The sequence below is a fragment of the Acomys russatus genome, chromosome X (assembly GCF_903995435.1).
Source record: "Acomys russatus chromosome X, mAcoRus1.1, whole genome shotgun sequence".
Lineage (NCBI taxonomy): Eukaryota > Metazoa > Chordata > Mammalia > Rodentia > Muridae > Acomys > Acomys russatus.
In genome coordinates, this window is record NC_067169.1 from 34,321,688 (window position 1) to 34,346,905 (window position 25,218).

A 25,218-nucleotide genomic window follows, 5' to 3' on the forward strand; every position below is an offset into this window, starting at 1 on the left:
TGAGTCTCATAATAATACCCATAATATTTGTTATTTAGCTTTTGGGGACTTGGCAGTACTAAGCCCGAGTCATTAAAACAATCTACGTTATCAACTTAGAACACCTATCTAGACCTAAAAACATCTTAATCCCTAAACAATTAAGCTTCATTGTTGTTTAGAGGTTAAGATGTTTTTAGGTCTAAATAGGTGTTCTACATTGATAATGACAATATGGGACAGAGATTGATTTACATTCAGAAATTTAGATGCACCAAGATACGAAAGATGTCTTCTTCAAGGCTGTTAAAGACAAATAGCCAAAACACTAAGAGTGTAACATTTATAAAATTCCTGAGTGTGTCACTGTTCTTCTTGCCATAGGTAATCTATTGTATATATGTATAATAATATAAATGTATATATATATATATAAAATAATAAAAAATATTTTTTAAAAAGAAAATAAGCTGGGATTTTCACAAGCAAATCTTTCAGCCTCGCCACACGTTTACATGGCTCCAAGTGATAAATAACATAAATATTTTACCTCTTGTTTTTACTCTGGCTCTTAGCGTAATTATCATTATATAATACTAAGTTATTTTTTTTTTACAAACTATCACTTATTATAAAGTCTCTTATGGAAAAAATACTGATAATGAATATGGGAAGTTTTCCTTGCTGTCAAACCTTGCTCTAATTTTTTATTAATTTATTCATATTACATCTCAATTGTTATCCCATCCCTTGTATCCTCCCATTCCTCCCTCCCTCCCATTTTCCCCTTATTCCCCTCCCTTATGACTGTGACTGAGGGGGACCTCCTCCCCCTGTATATGCTCATACGGTATCAAGTCTCTTCTTGGTAGCCTGCTATCCTTCCTCTGAGTCCTTGATCTAATTTTTATAATCTGTGGAACCACTGTTAAATAGACCATTATGAAAAACTTAGGGACTAAAATTTCATTTAAAATAATGAGGTTTTCATATTGGAGTGATTTCCTGGGTGCAGAAGCTCAAATTCTGTGCAAGAATCCCATACTAAATCAAGAATTTTCAAGATAATGCTTATAGTCCATTAATTCACTGACTCACTCATTCCACTTATATTTATAAATAATTTTTAGAGCTTCAAAAACTGTTATAGGCTCATGGGAAACTGTAATAAGATAAAGTATAGAATTCTTAACTTTATAGATTATCAATTCCATTGTACATGGATGAGTATTCAGTATCACTAAATAAATTTGAAACATAAGAATCATGTATTACTTTATATAACATAATTTGGAGCATATGTACAGTCATATAAATCCACCAAGGTATCTATCTATCTTTTATATAGGATAAAGAAACATGGTAATAGCAATGCTTTTTGGAAGCAGAATTTTAAGGCTTTTACTTATTTTGGTCTTCATACATCCATAGCTTCTAAACTTCAATCATGACTATGTTGCTATAATAATCAGAATCTATACATAATGTAATATGTATATTATAAAATTATATATAATTAGCATGCACTAGTTGCATTTCCTTCATGATACATATTTGTGCTATATAAACAAAGAATTTATAATGTTATCACCATGATTCATATACACATAAATTAAATTAAAATTAATTAAGTACATGCATAAAAGTAGCTGCTTTATATTGTTAGAATTGTTTTGACAAAATTAAAGAGGAATATCAGAAAAACAAATGTCCAATTTCTCAGCGAAAGTATTTCATCATGTTTCTATCAGTTTAGAAAAATCAAACTCACATTTTAATAAATATTGTAAATATTAAATGTCTAATTTGGCAAGCCCAGTAAGTTAGAATATTTTAAAAACACTCACTTTGGGGAAATTGTTATAACATTTCCTGCCTGGGAAAGACAGAAGTCAGCAGCATCTCTTCCAACAATTGTAGCTGTGTACACTAAATTCTTCAAACTTGGGTTTGTCACTAGTATCTATGAAGGAGAATATGAAAAATTAAGGTTAATGCCTATACAAATGCAACATTTCTTACTTTTGACACAGAAGGTTAGATATTCTGTATATGAAAATACTCAGCTTAATGTATACTATTAACTGAAATGTATATATTATTAATTCCAAGTGTGTTGGACAGGGCCTTGCTACATAGCCCGGGCTGGCTTGGAGCTCATTCTTTTCCACGTTCACCTTCCCAAATAATGAAATAATAGGCATGAATTACCATGTCAACTAATGACTTGGTGGTTATTAATAGTTCCTCTATCTATCTTTATGATTTATCAAATTAAAAAACAGTCTTCCAATAATTGATGTGATAATTCAAAGTCACCTGGTAGATAAAGCCCAATACCAGCAACTGCGATTTAATTTTTTTTTTTAATGAGTAAAAGTTTTTGGAAAATTTAAGCAGAAACAGTATAATTTAGTCTCCAAAATGATAATTTGTTAGATCAGTGAAGAAAGTTTAACAAGGAGTAGAAGTTTGAAGATATCCAAATTAGAAATGATTGTGTCATGGTGTGAAAGGAGTTTAATTAGGTAACTGAACTAGAAACATGGAAAGTATGAAGAAAATGGAGAGGAAGAAGAGGAGGGGAAGGAAGATGCAGATGTGAGGAAGGAAAAAGAAAGAACAAGAGGAGGAAGAGGAGGAAGAGGGAGAAGAGGAATAATAACAAGAAGAAGAAGAGGATAAGGAGGAAGAAAGTAAGAAAAAAGTACTTCACTATTAAGGGGTGGGTTTACTTGAGACATTATTTTTAATGTACATGCAAACATGACCAAAATTCATAAAATTAATACAGAAACACAGGGTAAGGAGGTAGATACTTGGAAGATGGGACAGATGCAATTTCGAAGGACAGCATGAAGCTTTCAAATGGTAACCTTCCAGAATTGATTTATCAGAGTATAGTAAAAGGAGAACCAAAAGAATAGCTTGCAGCTTGTAACTTGGAGGTAAAAGATGAATGCATGCTGAGAGCTTTAAATCAGCTACAAAACTAAAGAAAAAACTGATAGTAGTAGATGCAATTAGCTCTTATTACTGTCTAGACCTAAGAAAATCTAAAGAGAGGGCTTTATCTGTCAGGTGAATTTGATACAGAAAATTCGGTTAGCAATCTCATATTCCAAACTTACAACCTGAGGTTAGGCCAGCACTGGACCACCCTCAGCTGATTATAAATCTGGACCACAAATAATAAAATAGGGTTAATTATATCTTCTTTGATTGTTCTGAGATGGAAGAGGACAGGTTTTTTTGTTTTGTTTTGTTTCCTTTGTTTTTGTTTCTTTTTAGTCATCATTACATATGTCTTCTTGTGAAGAACAAGACTTAAACTCACTTAACTAAAAGGAATAAGCTTTCTTCCTTTTGGCTAGCTACCATATTATGAGTTGCTATGAAGGTTGCTGGAGAAGAAAAGGCGTCAAGGGTCTTATCTACTTGTGCATCCTATGATATGTAAAACCAACTTTCCAGGAAAGAGTGAATGCAGAAATGCATAATTACACAAGGTGCTGAGAATAAGTGAGGGGTAATTATATAGCCCTAAATAAAACATCTATATCACCCTAAATCTCAAGGAACCTTTAGGAAAAGGGGACATAGAAAGTTTAAAACCTTGGCAATATGGAGAACTGTGAAATCCCATATTCTGGGTAACACACAATCACTGTAATCATGAACTGATAGCAGCTGTCCTGCAGTGAATCTGCCAAAAGAACAGAAGAGAGGCTCAAAAGGCCCTATTTCTTACTACTGAATTATTTGCTACTCATTGAATCAGAGAAAAGAGAATCATTGTCTTCAGTTGTGTACCCACTGGAGACTCCACCAGATTCCAGTGAGATAGTTCCAATCCAATGGTCACAAAGATGACCCTGGTTAAACTAAATTGGTCACAAAAGTAAAGCAAATGCCATCAATATGGGGAGGAGTGAGGGAAGGTTGAGACAGTTAGAGAGAGATAAAAGAGGGGGTTGGGAAAAGATTTATTAGAATATACTATATACATGTGTAATTTAGTACATATGTATTAGAAAATAAACAGAAGAGGTGCAAGCAGAGCAAGACTGTGGGAAATCAGAGTTATTGGTCATATCTTGGACTCTTGGCCTTGTTGTTCTCACAAAATAGTGATCTCATTACTTTGATTCCATTGCGAGCCTACTGTTCGTATCTTCTGGTGTTCGTTTTATCCTCTGGAAAAATAATCCTAGAAAAGGTATCTCTCTATTCTTTGGCGATCTTACCCAAGGACCAGTATTTTGTTTCAAGATCTATGCCAACCAAACAAGGTAGAAGGATAGGGATTTTCTCCTTGATTGAATTCTAGTCCAGTCCTTTCAAGCTCAGGTTGAGCTCAACCTCATCTTTTTGAACATGTACTGAAGAACAAACTTTAGGAAGATACTTGCTAACTCATTTCATCCAGAATTTTCTACCTCTGAAATCTGATAACCCTTCGTAATAAACTCCTTATTTCTACTCTCTCTCAGAAGATATCATATCTGCTTCTCAGAAAGAATCATACTATGATGAGTTAGCCAGTCTCTTACATTACTCCTAGTTTACCTTTTACTAATTCTTTCTTCATTGAGCATACTCTATCTCATTGATTACAAACTCTTATTTTTTTCTTTTTATATTCAGAGTTAGTCTCAATTACCTACAGACCCAGTCCTGTAGAGTCTAGTTTATCATTTTAAGCAAGTCCTGTGTAAGTCTATGTCATCATTTTAAGCTAGATTCATGAATATATTTCTTTAATAACATGCAAGAATATTTTGAAAATATTCCAAGTAAAGTTGGTAAATGGTTACCCCAAGCAAAAGCCCAGGTATTTCAAGGGTAAATTAACAGTAGCATGTATAGTTATGATAAATCATAAAGAATTCGGGAGCAATTTGGAAAAAGAGAAAATTAACTATTATCTTAGTTCAATACAAAATTTTGGTGACTATTAGAATAAATATATTAATTCTAATAAATGTTTGTCTTTTGTTTTCCCCAAGGATTTAGGGACACATATTGGTCAACAACATATCACTTATAACTTAATGAAGAAATTTTGATATAATATTTTACAGTGTATATAAAAGTATGTTTTCTTAGAATTATCTCATATTTGGAAAAATAAAAATTTACACCTTCACATACTATCTATAATTTATACATAAAGATTATTTTAAATAAATATATAAATGAGATATTAAGCTGTCATGTGAATAAACTTCAACTCTTAACATATTAATTAATGCTTATGTTTAATCATCAGCTAATGTTGGATTGTTGGTTCAGCAAACTGGAATAGCACTTGCCTGAAACATGTAAAATTCTGGGTATCATCTCTTGCTCAACAAATATAGTAAAAGAAAAGTTTTAAATAACTGTGGTATTAACCTTTTCCTTAGCCCTCAGAATCTTATGTTTGACAAAAGTACATGCTCAATCACTGAGCAGAATCTTAGTACAATATCCATTGCTTTGCATGAAAGGAAACAAGGGCTAGTTAGATGATCAAGAAAGAAAGACATCTGCATCCAACCCTTCAAGATTGAGTTTCATCAGTGGGAATCAAAGTGTGAACGTAGATAACCAACTCCCACACTTTATTTTCTGACTTCCATATACACATCAGGGCATACATGTGTACACATATGAACACACACACACACACTGAGAGAGAGAGACACACACACAGAGACACAGAGAGACAGAGACAAAGAGAGGAGAGAATAGTAACAGGAAACAGTTAAGAAATATGAAGAGATAGAAATATAACATAAAGAAATATAAGCACTGAGAATTGTTGAAACTCCATCTAGCTCCTGAAAAGTTAAACAAAACCCTTCTAAATTATGGTGCTTTAGTTTACAGGTACATGGAATGATAGTTACTAGCCAAATTCCTTGACTATCATAGCATTTAGGGAGTTATTATAATCAACACTCCTGAGAAAACTATCATTTTATATTTTTTCCTCTGACAAAGAATTAAACAAAAGCAGTTAAACAAATGAGATGATATTTCAATGCTTTCTAATGAAAGCTTAAAAGAGTGCTTGTTTTCCTTTCTATAAATTGAGCAATCTATACTTGGAGAAAAAAAAATCTTGAAAAGTTCCTGATAATTATTTAAATCCTTATAAACCATCATTCAAATCAAGAACCTTTACTGTTATTTCCATCAAAGTTGCTAAAGTTAAAGATCATGAGGTAATAGCTTTAAAGATAAATTCTGGAGGATTGAAAAGAATATTCAATTATATCCCATCCCAAAAGTGCATAAAGAAGAATATACAAAATAAGCTGAGAAAAGAAAAACATTAATCTTCTGAAAATGGTAAACTCTCATATGGAAGTATGAATGAGAAAGGAATCATTTTTATAGCTAGTGGTGATTATTGAGCAAAAATTATCCCATTATTACTTTTTTGTTAGAAGAAATTATTTGATGGACCTTATTCAATCATAGTAAAACTGTATCACATAAGCATTTGCTATTAATTTCTTTAGGGAAGCAAACATTTAAAACTCCTTTAATTATTTCACTCCATGTGAGTTTAGGTCCTAAAGACTCTCTTACCTGTCCAACAACAGTGTCATACAAAGTACAAGAGAATGGTACCACTTTTCTGGGGAGGTATGTAGGGAGCCTTTCATACATGTAGACACAGAGCATTAGCATCAGCACTGGGTTTGGATCACAGATGTCGATGGCCTTGGTTCACAGGAGAAAGATATAAGTTATAGGATGTACAGATAAAGGAGAGACAGTAAATGAAGTATAATAGTTATTGAATAACTTTAAAACATTCAAAGGTGCTTCTAATCAACAATGTGAAAATTTACATATAAAAACAGAATAGTATTCTTAAAGGGAAGCACCTAACACATTAAAGGATGAGTTAGACATAATCAGAGTGCTAACCTCATACATTCAAAGACTGCATAAAAAAGAGATCCAGAGCTCAGAAGTACACCTTATCTTAAAAATGATGATTCACATGCATAAACTGACATCTTTGATTTAAAATACTGAATAATATAGTGAAAGAAATATTAAAAATGCATATATTCCTAAATATAGCAAGGGGCTTTCAAAGAAGGCCCATGGGAGACAATGGCACATGAATGAGTATCATAGAAGGTTTTGAATTTAAGTGGTTCTGCCTAATATAAGGGAAATGCATCATAAGAGAAGAATTACCACAAAGTGAAAGTATAAAGAAAAAGACAAAAAGACCACCAAAACCTATTGATTTCCAGGATTATATTGTGGAAACTCTGAATGCCAGGATGCCAGGGGCTAGGCTTGATAAACGAACAAGGACTCAAGAAGCAACAATTCAGACAGACTAGGTAAGAGCAGTTGGAGAATTACTTCATCCACAAGAAACAAAAAGAACTGTACTGATAAACAGGGTAATTTGTCATGGCTGTTTCACCTTTCTAGAAATAAAATTAAATATTTGTAAGAAATCTTTGGAAAATGGGAAGGAGTTATGCTATAGAAATATAGTATCTTTTTTTCTTTTTATGGCTTCCAAATATGAGGATCAACATTTCCTTTATCATGTGTGCCTATCTTTCTAGGGGTTCAGGTTTATAGAACCACCTGATTTTAGACTGTGACCTCCAGCAATATGAGCCTAAATAAAGTCTTTCTCATTGTAATTATCTCAAGCTTCTCATTACAGTGATGAAAAATTGGCTACCTCAATAACAATTATTTTTTTTAAAGATATAAAAGATAAAATACCATAGAAAAAATTCAAGTTGTTTTACACATTGCTATGCTCTTGACTAACCCAATTGGATTTTCTGGGCCTAAGTTACATGATCAGCAACTAGATAAGAAGTTGCCTTTGTTCATGGTTAATTTAATATACCACAGTGTTCAGGGTTATCAAAAGCTTCCATGCTAGACAACAACCAGTTTTGGAAGTCCCCATGTGACATATTGCAACCCTATAGAGTCTCTTGTTTCATCCCATCAGTTATTTCATCCTTTCAGGTTCACCACAGATTTTGTTTTAGTCAATCTTTCATTTCTTTTATCCAGCAACGGCTTATCCAAAAGCCTGTGGTGTAATTTTTTTTAAATGGCGTGCAATGAGAAATACACAGTGAGTCTAGTGGAAAATGTTCATTTCTTTTTTTCTTTTTCTTCTCATTTTTGTAAAAAGAGAAGCAAAATAAGAGGTACTATTTAAGCCTAGCTGTTTAAATAAAGATCTTAGGTGGGATACCACCAAAAAACAAACAAACAAAACAAGATTCTTAGTGTGCATGCTAGACATGAAGTCAGCATGGTAAGGATGGCTACGGAACAATACACCTGGAGAACTTTGCTGAAATAATAGTTGGTCCTAAAATTTTTCTATTTGACTTTATCTCACTCAAACTGCTGAATTTCCTTATTTTAAAGTCATTTTATGCTCATCAATTTTTGAGATAAGACTGAACATATCCTATGACCAAAAAAGGAAGTAAAAATGTAATGACAAAGCCTGCCTTATTGTTCATCCTTACTGCCATAATTAACGGTTTAATTATATTCAACCTGTATACATGTTATTAGACTATTATCTTGTGTTCATCCTTCAGGATACTGAACAATTATAGTATCTTTGCTTTGAATACAAATCACAGATATATTTCTATTAACTAAATCACATATAAGTATCACAAACACACACACACACACACACATTGGCTACTAGTGGGATTCCAACAGAGAATATGACTTATAAACAGGAACATGTCCAACTGAATTTTTAGTTATAACAAAAACTTGACAGTGCCATTTCGAAACCCTGTCTTTTAAAATGGTAAATTAGTGCTTCCACAAAGTAATGCACTGAAACTAGCTGGATATTCTTCAAAAACAAAATTTATTTTTCATTTCGTACTTTTCAAACAGAACTATTATATATAATCTCAAATAATTACATAATTTTTAAATAACAAGAGCATTTGCTAAGAATTATATTTGAATTTCCAAAGTTCAACACATGGAAAATATGTTTCATTTTAGATTTAAAATGTATAAGTAGAGGAATATTATAAATGAGTAAATGAATCAAAGCAAACATTGAAAGGTATCTGTGATATAAATGTACTCACCTGTATATTTAAATCAAAGTTAATTTCATAAAGACTATTTATAACAATCAAGCAATTGTGCAAATACTGTTCAGGACGTTTTGGTCGTGTGTACATATTTACAAAATAAGACTCAATCTGGAAGTTAAAGAAAACAGAGTTTTAGTTAATACAATAAAAACAGATCAATGTAGGTTTTCTTGGTAGTACAACAAAGGATGATTTGGATTTTGGCATCTAAAACAAAATATTACAGTCAGCACAAGAATAAACCAAAAGGTAGTAACATTCATGTTTTTGAGTCAGAATTAAGTCATTTAAAAAGGCAGTTTTCAGGAAATAACTTCCTATCGTAATCACTAACTCAGACAGAAGACTACCCTTGGACCATGAAATAACTCTTACCAAAAATGGGCAGTATGCTGCCAGCTGTGCAGCAATAACAAGTCCATCAAGAAGGTCTGTATCAAAATTCACTATCCATCTCTCAGAGGGGACATTTTCTATTTTGAAAAAAGAAAAGAAATATAACAATATATAACTTTGTTGAAATATATCTTATAGCAATTTGAAAAGCAAAGAAAAGCACCTGTTTAAATTTAAAACACAATTTGTATAGATAAAAGGCATGATGTTATATTTGGTAACCTGATACAAGTAGAGTCACCTAGGAATAGTCTCAATATGAAAGTGTCTACAGTGGATAGGCTATGGGAATATCTGTGCAAGTGGAACTATCTTAATTATATTAACTGTCGTGGAAACACCTGGCCAACTGTGGCAGACACCATTCTTTTGGAAGAATGTGAAACTGTGTTTGTGTGAAAAAGGTGAGCAGAGTCTGTTTGCACTCGTTTCTCTCAGCTCTTGATACAGATGTAATGTGAGTAGCTTGCTTGAAGCTCCTGCCTTGACGTACCTACAATATAGATTGCAACTCAGTGTTGTACGCTGAAATAAGCCTTCCTTACTCCTAAGTTGCTTGTAGTCAAAGTATATTATCATAGCAACAGAAATAAAGCAAAAGCACTATGAAATATATCCATCCTGCACAAAACCAACTGAAGGTTGTGTCTTACTTCTACATGAGCCACTCTGAAAAACACCATTTTATGAACTAATAAAACAGAAGGCATTACTCACTTTTCTGTCCTTCGTTCCTTCCTTAATTCTTTTTAGAAAGAGCCTCTTATAGCCGAGGGTGGCCTTAGCCTATCTATGTAGTGGAAGATGACTTTGTAGTCTGATCCTATTGCTTCAACCACTGAAGTGCTGGAATTTCAGACTTAAATATGTCACCACACCCTTCTATACACATTATTTTTGATTACTTTGTTCAAATGTTTGACCATTGATTTAAAAAAAAAACATGCAAGAGTACTGAGGCACAAAAGTTATATTACTCCCTATAATTTATGTTATTAACAATGGTTTATTTATACACATACATATATATACTACATATATATTATAGATATATAAATACATTTAAATCAAGCAGGGTAATAGTAAGTGTCAGAGATGCCCTCCAATTCCCTCACTCATTCCTATTTCCCTTGAAGAAGAAATGACAAATGGTATGTTCAGGATATGTTTGTGTTATTTCCAAAAACCAAAACTAGATTATATTTAAAAGTAGAACACTTAGTTTTCCCTTGGACCACAGATACCCATACCCTTTACAGAAACTACTTGTAATTTTTCACCTGCACAATATTTCAATATAAAATATTTTATAAGATTTCTATAGCATTATACTCTATAAAATTATTCTAGAAAGTGCAGAGTAACAGAAAATTTCAACCAATCAGACCATATTATAATAACATTTTTTATTTTTCCAGCTTGAAATATAACCACTAAATAAAATTATATTCATGTAAAATGAATGTGGTAATTTGGTTTATGAATAAGTCCTGCAATGCTCAAAATTGACATACTGGAAACTTCACCATAGTTATCATTGTGTGTGTGTGTGTGTGTGTGTGTGTGTGTGTGTGTGTATTTGATAAAAGTACTGCTCTTAATTTGCTACTCAAGTTTTTCAATAAAAGCAATTTGCTTTTATTTTTCAGTGTAAGCAGTGGTAAATTTGATCGGATAATAGCAACAAGCTAGGCACTGACCGAAACAATAGATCAGTGAGGCAGTGAGGGAAATAGATTTCATTCACCAGATAACAAATTATCCTGAAGGAGTTTATCTATGAGTGTTCGGCATTTATTTCAAGCTCATTAGCGCCTCTAAAATTTCTCAGAGAAATGTAACCATGACACTTTATAGCTGTTAATAGTCTCCTTGGTACAACAAAATATGTGACAAAAGCAACTTAAGACATAACTAACCGTGTACAGACCCAGGGGATGCAGTACATAATGGCAGGAAGAAAATCATAGCAGAAACAGGTGGAGGCTTGTCATACTGCAACCACCGTCCAAATGCAGAAAACAGTGACTACTAGCTTTCTCTTTTTTATCCTAGTACATGGAATGGTGGTGCCAGATGTTTTTCCCCCTACCTTAATTAACCTAATCTAGATAATTATTCAAAGCAATGCCCACAAACCTGTTTCCCAGACTTTAGGCTCCTTCAATCTGACCAATGGCTAACACCATTTCTCCACCTCTTGTCAATTTGACACCCAATCATAATCACATTTAAGTCATTACCTTCAACTTTTTGAATCGATAGTTACATAGCCTTTTTTTAATACAAAATGCATTCAGTCCAACATCAAAAATAACCACAGTATTTAACATCTACTAGTTTTCAAAAGTGTAATGAACAAGTTTAAGAGACTCAGGCAATCTCTTAAATATGAGCTTTGTTGTAACCTAGGCTTCATCTTCAGTTTTATACAATTATTTCGAGGTCTCCCTACAAGCGCTCTAACCCTTCCACATGTTGCCCAGTTGTAGGAGCTCTCTGAAAGAATGGAGCAAGTCTCAATTACCTTTTCAATGCTCATGCCTTAACAAGCCAGTGTAACAAAGGAAATACTGCTAATTTCTGTGCCAAATGGAAATGTAGCTTGCTCTCTCATTGGACCACAATGCCTTAGGCCTTTGAATGTCTTTGCTGTTGATCCTAAAGAAACATTTCCCCAGGTGGTTGCATTTGAAAAGAAAATCCTTTCAAAAGGATTCTCAATTCAGCCTTTCTCTCTCTTGAAATGAAGAGGGGTTTTCACAAGATGGAACCATTCATGGATGGTATCTTGTTCTCTGGGCATCTTTCCTATATCCTACATATAAACTTATTTCTGCTTCCCCCCCCCCCCCCCCCCCGCATCTAGCATCTAGCTGTGGTCTCTAGGAGCTTCATGCTTTTTTTGCTGCTGTATACTTGGCTTTTACTAGATAGCCAACTACTCCACTTCTTACTGGCTTCAAGCCGCATCTAAAAAGAATATCTCCTGGTTATTAACATCACTTCTTCCTGAAAGAACCTGCAGTTCCATGAATTTACTCCGCAATTAGAGTATTCAGGGGAGTTTATGGAAAACTTATCTATTTGTCTACCTTTTGCTATTTTAAGTGTAGGAGGTTTTTTTCCCCTGGCTTTCTACTTGTACCTGCAGAAAACACTGGTACCAATGTAGTTTTGTTTGTTTATTTTACAATCTATCATAACTTTAGAATTGCTTTGGTATAAAACTAACTTATTAAACACTAGCAGGTATGGACCGATGCTGTTCAAATATGGCTTTATGTAAGGAGGGGAGGAAATGCTTTCTAGGACAATGTTAAGAAGAGGTAAAAACACTTTCATAGAACTTTCTCATCTCTGATTCAATGACTGCACTGTCTTTTCTGTCAAAGGCTGCTGCCAAAATGACACTACTGCTTACATCAAGAGTAAGTATATCAAAGATTTCTTCTGCTTTTATGATAGGTCTTTTGATACAGTTTACTCTTTCTTTTTTATTCTAAGGTTTTATACAGAAAGGTAGCTAAGTTGAATGAGTAACATTGACATCAGATTAAGGTTATTGAAAATAGAGATGCTAGGCATTATCCAGCACTTACTGTAATAGAAAAGTAACTTAACAAAATCATCAGGGAATCAGCACCTTTATCTAGTCTTCGTGTGTCAGAAATTAAAAAAAAAAATCAAAAGACATGTATAAATTAAAATTGACTTTCAGTTTCTATTTTCATCTAGTTTAAAAATATATTCCTTTAAACAGATACTTAAAATTGAAATAAAGCCAGGTGGTGTAACACACACCTTTAATGAGAAGGCAAAGGGAGGTGGATCTGTCTATAAAGTGAGTTCCAGGACAGCTGAGGCCACACAGAAAAATCCTGTCTCCGTAAAAAGAAAAAAATTGAAATAAAATGTTACAAAATAGTATTATACAAGAGTGACATGATTACTAAAAACAAAACTGCACCATTTAATGCCACAAAAATATCAGTGTATTATTTTAATGAATATTAGAATTGGTAAACTAATTCTATTTTAGATAAATCCAAAATATGTTTAGCAATTTTAACTAAGAATAAATCACTACATCATATAAAATTCAAGCAATTTATTATTCAATTAACTATTACATATTTAAATTTATAAAATCATCACTATGATCTACCTTAAGAATATTTTATTTTAATTAACAGAATAATTGTACATGTTTATGAGGTAATATATGATATTGTAAAATATGAATATAATGTGTGATAAATCAGGATAAGTAACATATCCAACACTTCAAACATTTATCATTGCTTTCTATTTAGAACATTCAACATCATTGTTTCTAGCTTTTTTTTTTTTTTTTTTTTTTGGGTTTTCAAGACAGGGTCTGTGTAGGCTTGGCTGTCCTGGACTCACTTTTGCAGATGAGACTGCCTTGAACTCACAGTATCCACCTGTGCTGGGATTAAAGGCATGCACCACCATGGCAGGCATTTCTAGCTATTTTAAAATATATTTTATTATTGAATTGCACTATGCTATGAAACAATCTAACTTTGTTTTTATGAGTAGTTAAAGAAATCCCATATCCATGAGGTTCTACATCATATTTCTTCAATCTTTTCATATTTGAAATAAAAAAATTGCTACTTTTCACTATGTATTTATCTATTTTAAGTATTTAAGTAATACAGAGCCAAAAACTACTTGCTCTTGAAGCTCAGAAAATAGCTCAGTGGTTCAGAGCACTTGTTCTTCTAGAGGACATTGGTTCTATTAGCAGCAACCACCTTGTATATATGAGAGAGTGGTGGAGATCTGCTCTTTGTTAGTGAATGGATAAATCTTCCATTATCTAGGCTACACTACTCTTTCCTTTGTTTACTATATCCGAATGAACCAAGCTGCTGACATGTTAAGGAACCTTAGTTTTCTTATACACAATTGTTTTACCTCCATGTCATCTCCCTGAATTTTGTCCTGACCTTCATTGTAATCAAGACTAATAATAGGCTTTAAGTGACAGTTAAAATGAAACAGCCAAAATAGGTATGTTTCAGAGTAGCAAGACAAATAATAATCGGTTAATACTGAACTGTAATGAAATAGTCTGGAACTTTTGAAGTAACATAATTACCATTTTATTGCTTAATGAACCTAAATACTTGACTTGCTGGAAAGAAAATGGTATCTACAAATTTAAGACCTCAGAACTATATTAAAATTTCCTGAATGCATAGAGAACAATGCTTTAAAAGCTTTTATATAATGAATGTTTTACATTTACTCAGAATTCATTGCAGATCCTAAGTAACATAAAACAAAGGATAAACTTTAGAAAATGCACTTAATGGTAGCTCTTCATAAAAATAGTATTTTCATTTTAATAAGCATAGCTATCATACCGAGAAAATATTAAGTATATGCTATGTTGTACTACAGACATTATTTCAACAGAATGTTAAAAGCATTCTAATTTCAGGATTTAGTTTTAAGACAATGGCTGAGTGCAAGTTCTTATTCTACTCTCTAAATTGGTCAGTTTCTGTTCTCAGAATCACAAGATGATTAGAAGATAGTATCAGCAAGGAAACAATTGAAGCAAAGGATGCAAATGAAATATACGGAAGATACATTATCACATTCATAATGTTGATAATGATTGAAAAAAGTGTAATGTTCACGGCGGTGGGGGGTGGGGGGTAGGCAGGAAAAAGAAGTGTGCTGTTTACATCTGAGAGATGTCCATTTATTACACAGAAAAGAATTTTAGTCCTTCAAAACATGTAAACTAAATCACTACATGCAAGAATGCCACAATTTCAAACTCATGTTACATTTATTCTCTTCACTTCCTCCTTTCCTCTGCCTCCCCTCTTCCTATAGTCTAAGCCTTTTTCCTTGTACTCAATCTCATATTCTTCTCTCTTTTCACAGAAACTGTGAATGGCTATCTTTCTCAGGATTAACTCACGTAGTTTCCATTTAGTGCTAAATCCAGGTGAACTGGCTAAACTGTCCAACCTCTAAATACGTCAATCCTGAGATTTGAAGTTGCTATAACAAACAATGATTTCTTATCACAGCTCTCAAAATATCAGCTATTATTCATGACTTGTCAATTCAAAAAGGAAGAAATCTTAAAAGAGAGGCTTCAACCTCAAGGCTCTGGATTTCTGGCTATCTCATAAACAACTACTTTTACATTTTTCTGTCCAAGACTAATCAATATGCCTTATTTGTCAAAGAATTCCTTTACTCTCTCTTTTCTTGTTCTGTCATAAATACATTCTAATGAGATAAATTTAGTAAGTCTACTAAAATTGAAGGAGAAGTGTAAGAAAAGTATGACAACAGATATGTAATCAAGAACCAAGCCATTTAATAAACTCTCATGAGTTTACACTAATAAAATCTCAAGAGCTGTTAGTCATACAGCTAAACAAAGACAGAATGTTCAGAACAATCACTGTGGCCCAATAATAAGTTTACTAAAAAAACCTGTGTAGTTTCAATGTATTGTCTTGATAGTATCCTTTTTCTTAATTAGTTTTATATAAGCTAATTAAGTGAATGTTCTTATCAATTTTCCTTTATAGAAGTAAATATTGAATTGACTCTTCATATATATCTTACGTAAATGTTAGTGTTATTACTCAACTGTTTCTTCAAGAAACATTTTTTTAAGAATTGAAGTCCTAAGAGCTGGAGAGATGGCTCAGAGGTTAAGAGCACTGCCTGTTCTTCCAAAGGTTCTGAGTTCAATTCCCAGCAACCACATGGTGGCTCATAGCCATCTATAATGAGATCTGGTGCCCTCTTCTGGCCTGCTAGCTCACACGCATGCAGAATACCGTATAAAAGAATTGAAGCCCTGACGGTTGTTGTTGTTTAAATAAAAAGCATCGTCACAGGATCTTGAAAACATTTGATCACCTGCTAATTGTCACTTTTTGTTGGAGTCTTTTAGAGTGGACCTAAAATTGACAAGTGAGAATTCATAAAACTAAAATCCTTCTACATTGCTAAAGAAACAATCAACCTGGTAAGAAGAAAACCCACAGAATGGGAGAGACTCTTTAGCAGCTATACAGCTGATAGAGCATTATTATCCAGACTACACCGAGAACTCAAAAACAAAAACAAAACAAAAAATCAAAACAGCAACTGACCCATTCAAAAAGTGGGCCAAGACCTGAAAAAAAGTTCTCAAAATAAAGGAAAAATGTGTAGCCCAGGTTGGCCTCAGACTCATGGTCCTCCTGCCTCCACATTCTTCAGCTAATCCTAACAGTATGCACCACCACAGCAACTTTATTTGTTATAGCCAGAAACTGGAAACAACCTAGATGTTCCTCAACTGAAGAATGGATAAAGAAACTGTGGTGCATTTATACAAGGGAATACTACTCGGCTGTACTGATTGAGGGCCTCCCATTCTCAGGGAAGAATGGTGGTGGGGTGGGAGGAGGGATAGACTGAAATGAGAGGAGGGAGGGGCTTCGATTGGAATGTAAAGTGATTAAATAAATAACTGAGGGCATAATCGTGCAATTCGCAGGCAAATGGGTGGAACTAGAAAAATTCATCCTGAGTGAGGTAAAGAAGACCCAGAAAGACACACATGATATATACTCACTTATAAGTAGATCTTAGCCATAAAGTACAAGAGAACCATACTATAATCCACATATCCAAAGAGGGTCGAAGAGAAGATGCTTGAATCTCACTCAAAAGGAGAAATAATACAGACATCTGAAGTAATTGGAGAAAGGGAACTGTATGGGAAAGGGGTTGGGAAGGGAAACGGGTGGGGACCAGGAGTAGGGAAGGGGGAAGAACTGGAAGAGAGAACAAAAACCAGTGGGAGGCATCTCTGGAACTGGGGAGACGCCAGGGAGTCTATGGAGATGACCCTTGCTAAGACTCCTAGCAGCAAGGGATATAAAACCTGAAGTTGCCATTTCCTGTAGACAGGTGGGACTTTCAGTAGTGGGAGGGGCACAACAGCCCACCTATAAAATGTTCAGCACAAAATTTGTCCTGCCTACAAGAAGTGTAGGGGTAAAGATGGAGCAAAGATTGAGCTAACGGTCAACCAATGACTGGGCCGACTTGAGACCCTCCCCATGGGAGAGAGCCAACCCCTGTCACTATTAGCAGGGTCTCTGCTGTACCTTTAGACAGATGCCTAGCATACCTGTCTTCTGAGAGACTTCATACAGCAGCTGATGGAAATAGATGCAGAGACCCACAGCCAAACAATAGGCAGAGCTGTGGGAGTCTTGTGGAAGAGTTGGGGGAACAAGTCAGGGAGCTTGAGGGGTTAAGGACACGACAAGAAAGATCTACAGAGTAAACTAACCTAGGCCCATGGGGGCTCAAAGAGACTGAACCACCAAACAAAGACCATGCATGAGCTGGACTTAGGCCCCCTACACATATGTAGCAGATGTGCAGCTTGCTCTTCCTGTGGCTCCCTTAAAAATTGGAGTAGGGGCTGTTTTTGACAGCCTCTGTTGCCTCTGTTTCTGATGCCTCCCTATGGATCCATTCATAATAATTACAAAATGGAAACAACTGAAATGCCCTTCAAGTGATGAATGGTTAATGAAAATATGAGCACACATACACTTAGGAATTACTAGTCACTTGTAAAAAAGGAAATCATGAACTTTGAAGATAAATGAATGGAAATAGAAAAAAATCATGTCGAGTGGGGTAGCACAGACACAGAAAGACAAACATATGCATGTTTTTTGCTAGGCCCACAGATATACTTCTCACTGCTCATCAAGAACACTTTTGATTGCAACAGACTGAAATCAGTACAGAAAAGCACAACACAAAAACGCAGAGTTGAAGAATGTAGCCACAATACACACACACATAAAACAAAATTCCTAAACCTAAGTCTCAATCAATATTATAAAAGACGGGGTAGAAAGAATGTAAATGGCAGAGGAACAGGGAATTTGCAGTGGGACTGTCTATTAGTAATGTCAGAAGATATACCCCCAAAATCTCACCAACATAACTGCCCAAAAAGGGTTTGAACAAGGAGAACAGATATCCAAAAGTGGGTAGGAGGAAGCCCAGGAGGTCTCAGTCCTTCACATTCAACTATGGAATGCTGAAACTTGGAAAAATTGTCTTCCTTGGGGAAGAGCACGCCTATTCATTATCCAATACCAAATGGTCAGCCCTGAAAGCTTACATACAAGTAACAGCATACAGACTGAGCAGGTTGTACTTATGTATTTAGGAACACACACACACACATGCATGCATGCACGCATGTGCACAAACACACACACATGCACGCACGAGCACACACACACGTGTGTGTATAGTAACAATGAAAAAAGAGGCCAAGAATTTGAAAAGAACAGAGGAGGGCAATATGCAAGGGTTTGAAAAGAAGAAAGAGATTGTACTTTAAAAGAAAACCACATTCTACAGTGGAGGGGGAGCCTGATAAACAGTTACATGTTATGTTGGAAAAATTCTATTCAAATACAAATAAAGAACAGAAGAAACAGGCTGAATTTTATGCTGTTTTGGAGAGACTATTAGGGAATAATGCCTTCAACTTATGAAAAAATTCAAAAAATCCTACTAAAATTCAAACTCCACAATCTTCCACTTAGCTCTGTGGCCAGGCTTCAATTTCAAGAGTTGAGTATTAGCAGTTGTCTACTCTAAGCACAGAAGAGCTCTGCATGCTCTATGAGTAACAGTGGTAATTTTAAACTAAAAGCACATTTCCTTGTAAGCTATGATCAATAGAGTTAATGCTTAGGAAAAAGGAAGAAATGTATAGCTATATTAGCAGTTCGAACTTTGTAAAAGGAATTTCAGGCTCTTGATAATAGAATTCAATGTAGCTGAATATTGGGAAATATATACATATGTTTGTGTATAAGCCTATCATGACCTATTTACTAAAGAACATGAAACATTCTATTCACATAGCAATGCTCAATAAAATATTCATTAATAAAATGTAGCCTAAGTTTAATGTTTTACACAGCTGAAAATGCTAGCAACAGCATTAGGGGTGGCTTTAATATTCAAATTTCTAAACATTTCTACATGCACTTCATCATTTCTCCCCCAAATATAATAAAATAATTTATGAATTTATTACTATCTCACCTTGAATATTGTGAAATGGTATCTCTCTTATACAACACAGAAAAATCCTTGGACGCAATCTAGAATCCATAGGTTCTGAGTGTGGTTTCATGGCCCCTTTTGTAACAATTTTCACACTACAACTAATAACTGATCAATAAAAAATACATACCACATTTATTATTCTTCCATATAATATGTCGATGACTTTCATAATTTGTATTCAACCAACTAAGTAGAATCCTTTCAGAATTAGAATATATGTTGCTGGATGCAAAACAAGGATTGATTTTTGGTGTATTCTCCACACGAATGTTTGGCATAGAACTGTAGGAATGTGGTGTCACCCGAGATAGAACCATAACCTGGAATTTTGAAAAAAAAATAGTTAATAGAGTCAGATAGAAAATAAATTCACATTTGAAAAGTTAATTGTTTCAGGTATATAAGTTAGGGACAAAAGAGTACTTTCTGGTTAAATGTACCCTTACGGGAATAATAGAATAGATGAGAGATGGTCATATTCAATCTTCATCTTTTTGTTTGGTATCATTTAGATTATTGGGTTGCTGACTATGCAATTTTTAACAAGATTCTTCATAATTAAAAAAAAGACTATACATGACAACAGATTTATTAGAATTCCAATACATTAAAACACATGAATTAGTGTGATTCTTATTTTTACAGTTCACAAAATTTAAAATTTTGAATATCAAGAATTTTACCCATCTGTATTAGTTACTTTTCTTATTGCTATATCTGAAAAGAGCAATTTAAGGAGAAATGGCTTAATATTGGTTCACAATTTTATAGTGAAGGAGTCACTGTATTCAAAACAAGAGATGCAATGTAAATACATTGCAACCACAGTCAGGAAGTAGACACAGATAGATGCTGGTACTCAAATTGCTTTCTATTTTATTCCATTTTGGACCCTAACCTACGGAATAGTATTGCCTATATTTAGAGGAAACTTCTCAGCTTAATTTGCTGAGTTTAAACATTCCTTCACAGACCCAGTCAGAGATTTTTCTTCTAGATGCTATCAATTTGACATTCAATATTAACCATTATACCACTCAAAATAAATTTTGATATGAAACTTAATAAACATATTTTGTTGGTTAGTTGGTGACAGAGTCTCATGTATCTCAAGTTGGCTTCTAATCTGCTATGTAGACAAGGCTGGCCTTTGGACTTCAAATTTTTCTTCCTCTCCTTCCTACATAGGGAATATAGGTGTATGCCGCTATGCCTGTGATATGTGTATTTAAGGAAATAAGTAGTACAAAAATTTAAACTTCAATGTATTTTTATCTCATGCTGTTAAGTTTGGTATAGACAATCACAGCCTCATTAACAACATGCACACTATATCTGATCTTCAGGGAAATATGGCCTAGAGCTGCTTGGAGTTTCACTTCATTAGCTATTGAAATAGATTCTAGATGACAGCAACAATTTGAGTTGTATTAGTTTATCATTATTAAGCTAGATAAGCAGATACTCAATTATAGAACAATCGATATTGTAAAACAGTCCTAATGAATGAGTCAGCTCAACTGTTTACATCATATACATAATCTTATCTGAGTTCACTGATATATCCTGATACTTTCATAGGTAGTTCTCTAATGTCTTCATGAAGAATTCAACTTGAGCAACAAATGCTCTAAAGATGTGACTGTCCTGTTCACATCCACCCAGCACTCACCTTACTGTATTAAAATACAGATTACAAGCAAGGAACTTGTACTAACAAGTCATCTATCCATAACTTAACTATGTGGAAATTTTTTCATAAAAATAAAATAAAAAAGGATAACTGAGACTATAATAATACATGACTCAAATATATAAATCTTGGTTACATAAACACTATGATCTATAATACTTAGTATCTCAAAGTCCATAAGTTAACTAACTTCCTCTAAGTGCTCATGCACCTTAACTCAGAATCTGCCTATTTTTATTTTACAGAAAACAGTTCAGTAAATATGGATTAAACCACAAAAGTATGATATGAAAATAAACTGCTATAGTAAGCTCCATTGATAATAGCTATATACCAAGATAATGAAGGAAAACAAAATCTAAAAAATGAATCTCAGTGGAATAGAAACAGCACTGAAAATAAGAGTAGGTCCTGCAACTACAATTCTGGACAATGCCTGTGCATATAGTTCTTCACTTAAATGTAGTAAAAAAAAACTCCTAACTATATTATTTTATTATATTAAAAGATTATAGTAATATTAAATAAAAATTATATTATTAGCATTATTATATTGATGGTTAATATTAACTCGTTTTAGAAAAACATTTAATCGGAAAGGTTGACCCATAGGTGAAAGCCAATACTAAGGACAGAAGACATCAACAGCGCTGGGTCATTCAATTCCCAGTATTTCCATTCAGAAGGAAAACATAATTTCCTTAAGCCACTGCATCTTAAAATCCTGTATAACACCATTTCCTAAAATATCACACTATCCATGTGAATGAACAACAACAGTAACAACAAACTCACAGCAAATAAGTGTAGAAGTATTACCTTGTATATCTGCAGAAATACATCTGTCCATGCCCGCTTACTCCAGGCTTCAAAATTATCCATATCTATATTAACAGAATAATTTCTGTTAAGTGTACAGAGAGCCGTGTTTTTAGTGGATGTCTTTAAGAAATGAAATACAACAACATGAATAAAAATGCAAAGCCAGTATTAGTGTCAAATTTTAACTATAATATAGGATTTTCTCTTTTCATAAATATTCAGGTGTTTATTTTATACATTCATCAATATGTTTACCCCTGTGAAAAGACTGAAGCTACCCACACAGATCATTTCTAGGGATAAAAGTACCACTTACATGACATACTTATTCACTTCACCCATCTATCAATGCCTTCTCTAGTAGAAGGAATGGAAAAAGAAAGCAAAGTACCTGAATTCTGAGTCCAGAAAAAGCTACATCTTTTGGAATTACCCACAAGAACTCAGCATAAGGCCACAGTGACTTCTACAACTAAAATTAATTTACCTAAAAAATAATTCTCCTCCTCAAGAGGTTTTTAAAAATATACTCTATACTTTGAGAAAATATGAATTTCTTGCTTAATTTCTCTATTCTCTCCAAATATTACAAAACAGGAAGTATCAAGTCTTTGTAAAGTTAAATTTTTTTCTAAAAGACAAACATCCGTAAAATTTACATTTAAGGAAAACTTAACTATGTGTATGTGTGTGTGCGCATGCGTGCGTGTGTGTGTGTGTGTGTATAAAATTACATAAGTGTATGGACTTATCCTTTGTAAATCTTCAGTGGGTACTGAATATGCATAAGGAATCGAGTGTGAATTCCCAGCACCCATGTAAATGTGGGGTAAGAGTAGTAGCCTGCCTATAGACAAGAGGGATTCTGTAAAGCAATATGATAAGCTAGACTAGACAAATCAGCTACTTCTAGGTTCAACTGAGAGAGTCAGCCTTAAACTAAGACAGTGCAAAGAAGAGACTTCACATCAACCTCTGGCTTCCAGATGCATGAGCACAGATGAGTTTTCACACACACACACACACACACACACCCACCCATACACATGTAAACAGGTATACACACATGCATACATATCACACACTAAAGCCTGTAAGCAAAGAAAAAAAGAAATCCATTGATTCATTTTTGCACAGGAATCTCAGAAAAAAATTATTAAAGCTCTCACCCTTATACACACACAAACACACTCACACACACACACACTCACACACACATTAGCTCTTAAGAGAGGCTTAAGATTTAGGATATTTCAGATACAAAGTCACAAAGTCTAAATTTTACTCATTTTAAAAAGACCATATATTAGTAAATTTAATGACTATATAAATTATATCTAGAAATTATCTTACTGTAATTTCAAGCCACTTCATATAATCTTTGGGTTCAAGCAAAAATTCTGGCAATACATGAGAAATGCATCCACCTTGAGAACTAAAAGAAAACCCCAAATTATAGAATTATAAACATATTATGAAACTTTCAGTTAAATTATTTCAATAGTATCATATTAGTCATGTTATTTGTATAATTATTTTAAAATATCCTCTCAATAAATTATACATACTACTTTTATAAAATTTGATTAATGAGATAGAACTTATTCAATGATTATAATCATACTTATCTATGTTTATATATTAACTGAATATACAGTATCCTATGATTTGGGTCTTTTCAGTCAAGCCAATATTTTATTATTGTCATAACAATTAGAAATCCAAAAACATCTATAAAGTGCTTATGTACAAAAAACATCTATGAGATCATTTGTCATCTAATACCAAATGAATGACTATCTGATATGCCTAAAATTGTAAAATAAGCTATTAATGAACTAATTTTTCCAAATGGCATATTGAAAACTGTAGAATAGTTTTTGTATAAACTTATGATATATATGAGACACTATATATGATGAATTTTAAGTTATGCATATATACATGTACATATATAATATATAGCCACACTCAAATGTCTGTACAAGCATTATTTCACCACTGTCAAATTTCAAAAGTAATTTAATCTGCCTTCCTTCATATAAATGCCTATCAGCAATAGAACCACCAGCAAAAATCAAGTACATTATGTTGAAAGATGTTTTCTAGTGGAGATTTGAGTATTTGAATTTAACTCATTTAGTAAACATAGAGCAACATTAAGCAGTACAGTATTAACAAAGAACTCTGCACCTAGTGCTCAATGCAGAATACACCTTCGGCAATTTAGTCCTGTGGTTAGAGAAAAATGAGGAAAAGAATCAGAAAAAAAAAGATGGCACTGAAAATAAAACCTAGACACTCTTACTAATGAATAATAATAGAAATGTGAGGAAGGGAACTTGTACAAATGAAGTGGTACGCACAGTTCTAGAGTTCTTCAATTCTGTATGATTCTGGACTAGTTTACATTAATACAAAAGGCAAAAATACAACATCCATTCTTTGATTTTTTTTAACCAATTCTTTCCCTATGTATATGACATCTACAAACTGCTATCATATTTAAATTGCTATAGTGTTACAAAAAGTCATTTTTCTTTATAACATTACTCATTAGCAGGAATAGCCAACATAAATCCTAAATAAGAATTGCAGTACATATACTCCTATTAAATTGAAATCTTCTGAAATAGTTTGAAAACAAAAGATAATTTAGAGGCATATGCAGGACCTAGAACACTTCCTTGTGGCTAAAGCAATACAATATGTTCAATGCAACTTATCATCTGTAATCACACTTATCTATGTTTATATGTTGACTAAATATATAGTGTCCGATGATTTGGGTCTTTTCAATCAAGGTGATATTTTATTACTATCATAACGATTAGAATTTAAAATATAACCAAGGCTACTCACAGACTAATGAAATGGGGGACCAATTAAATGGGAGCTTTTCTCAAGAATGAAAATAACATGATACTTATGAGTAACCTATTTTCCAGCAGAATAATAGAGCTGTATAAAAGCTGTGGATGATTACTATACTTGTTGACACTGCTATCCACTTTTGTT

At 33.5% G+C, this 25,218-nt stretch overlaps 1 protein-coding gene across 1 annotated transcript in view; it reads right to left on the reverse strand.

The window, feature by feature from the left end:
• Cfap47 (cilia and flagella associated protein 47) overlaps nucleotides 1–25,218 on the reverse strand; it is a 242,065-nt gene that overhangs the window by 123,224 nt on the left and 93,623 nt on the right. The window contains exons 31-37 of the mRNA XM_051142600.1: nucleotides 23,554–23,635; nucleotides 22,198–22,320; nucleotides 19,813–20,005; nucleotides 9,489–9,586; nucleotides 9,105–9,221; nucleotides 6,562–6,696; nucleotides 1,827–1,942 (exon numbers count right to left, since the gene is read on the reverse strand). Of these exons, the coding sequence (XP_050998557.1) occupies nucleotides 1,827–1,942; nucleotides 6,562–6,696; nucleotides 9,105–9,221; nucleotides 9,489–9,586; nucleotides 19,813–20,005; nucleotides 22,198–22,320; nucleotides 23,554–23,635 (864 nt within the window). The remainder of the gene's footprint in view (nucleotides 1–1,826; nucleotides 1,943–6,561; nucleotides 6,697–9,104; nucleotides 9,222–9,488; nucleotides 9,587–19,812; nucleotides 20,006–22,197; nucleotides 22,321–23,553; nucleotides 23,636–25,218) is intronic.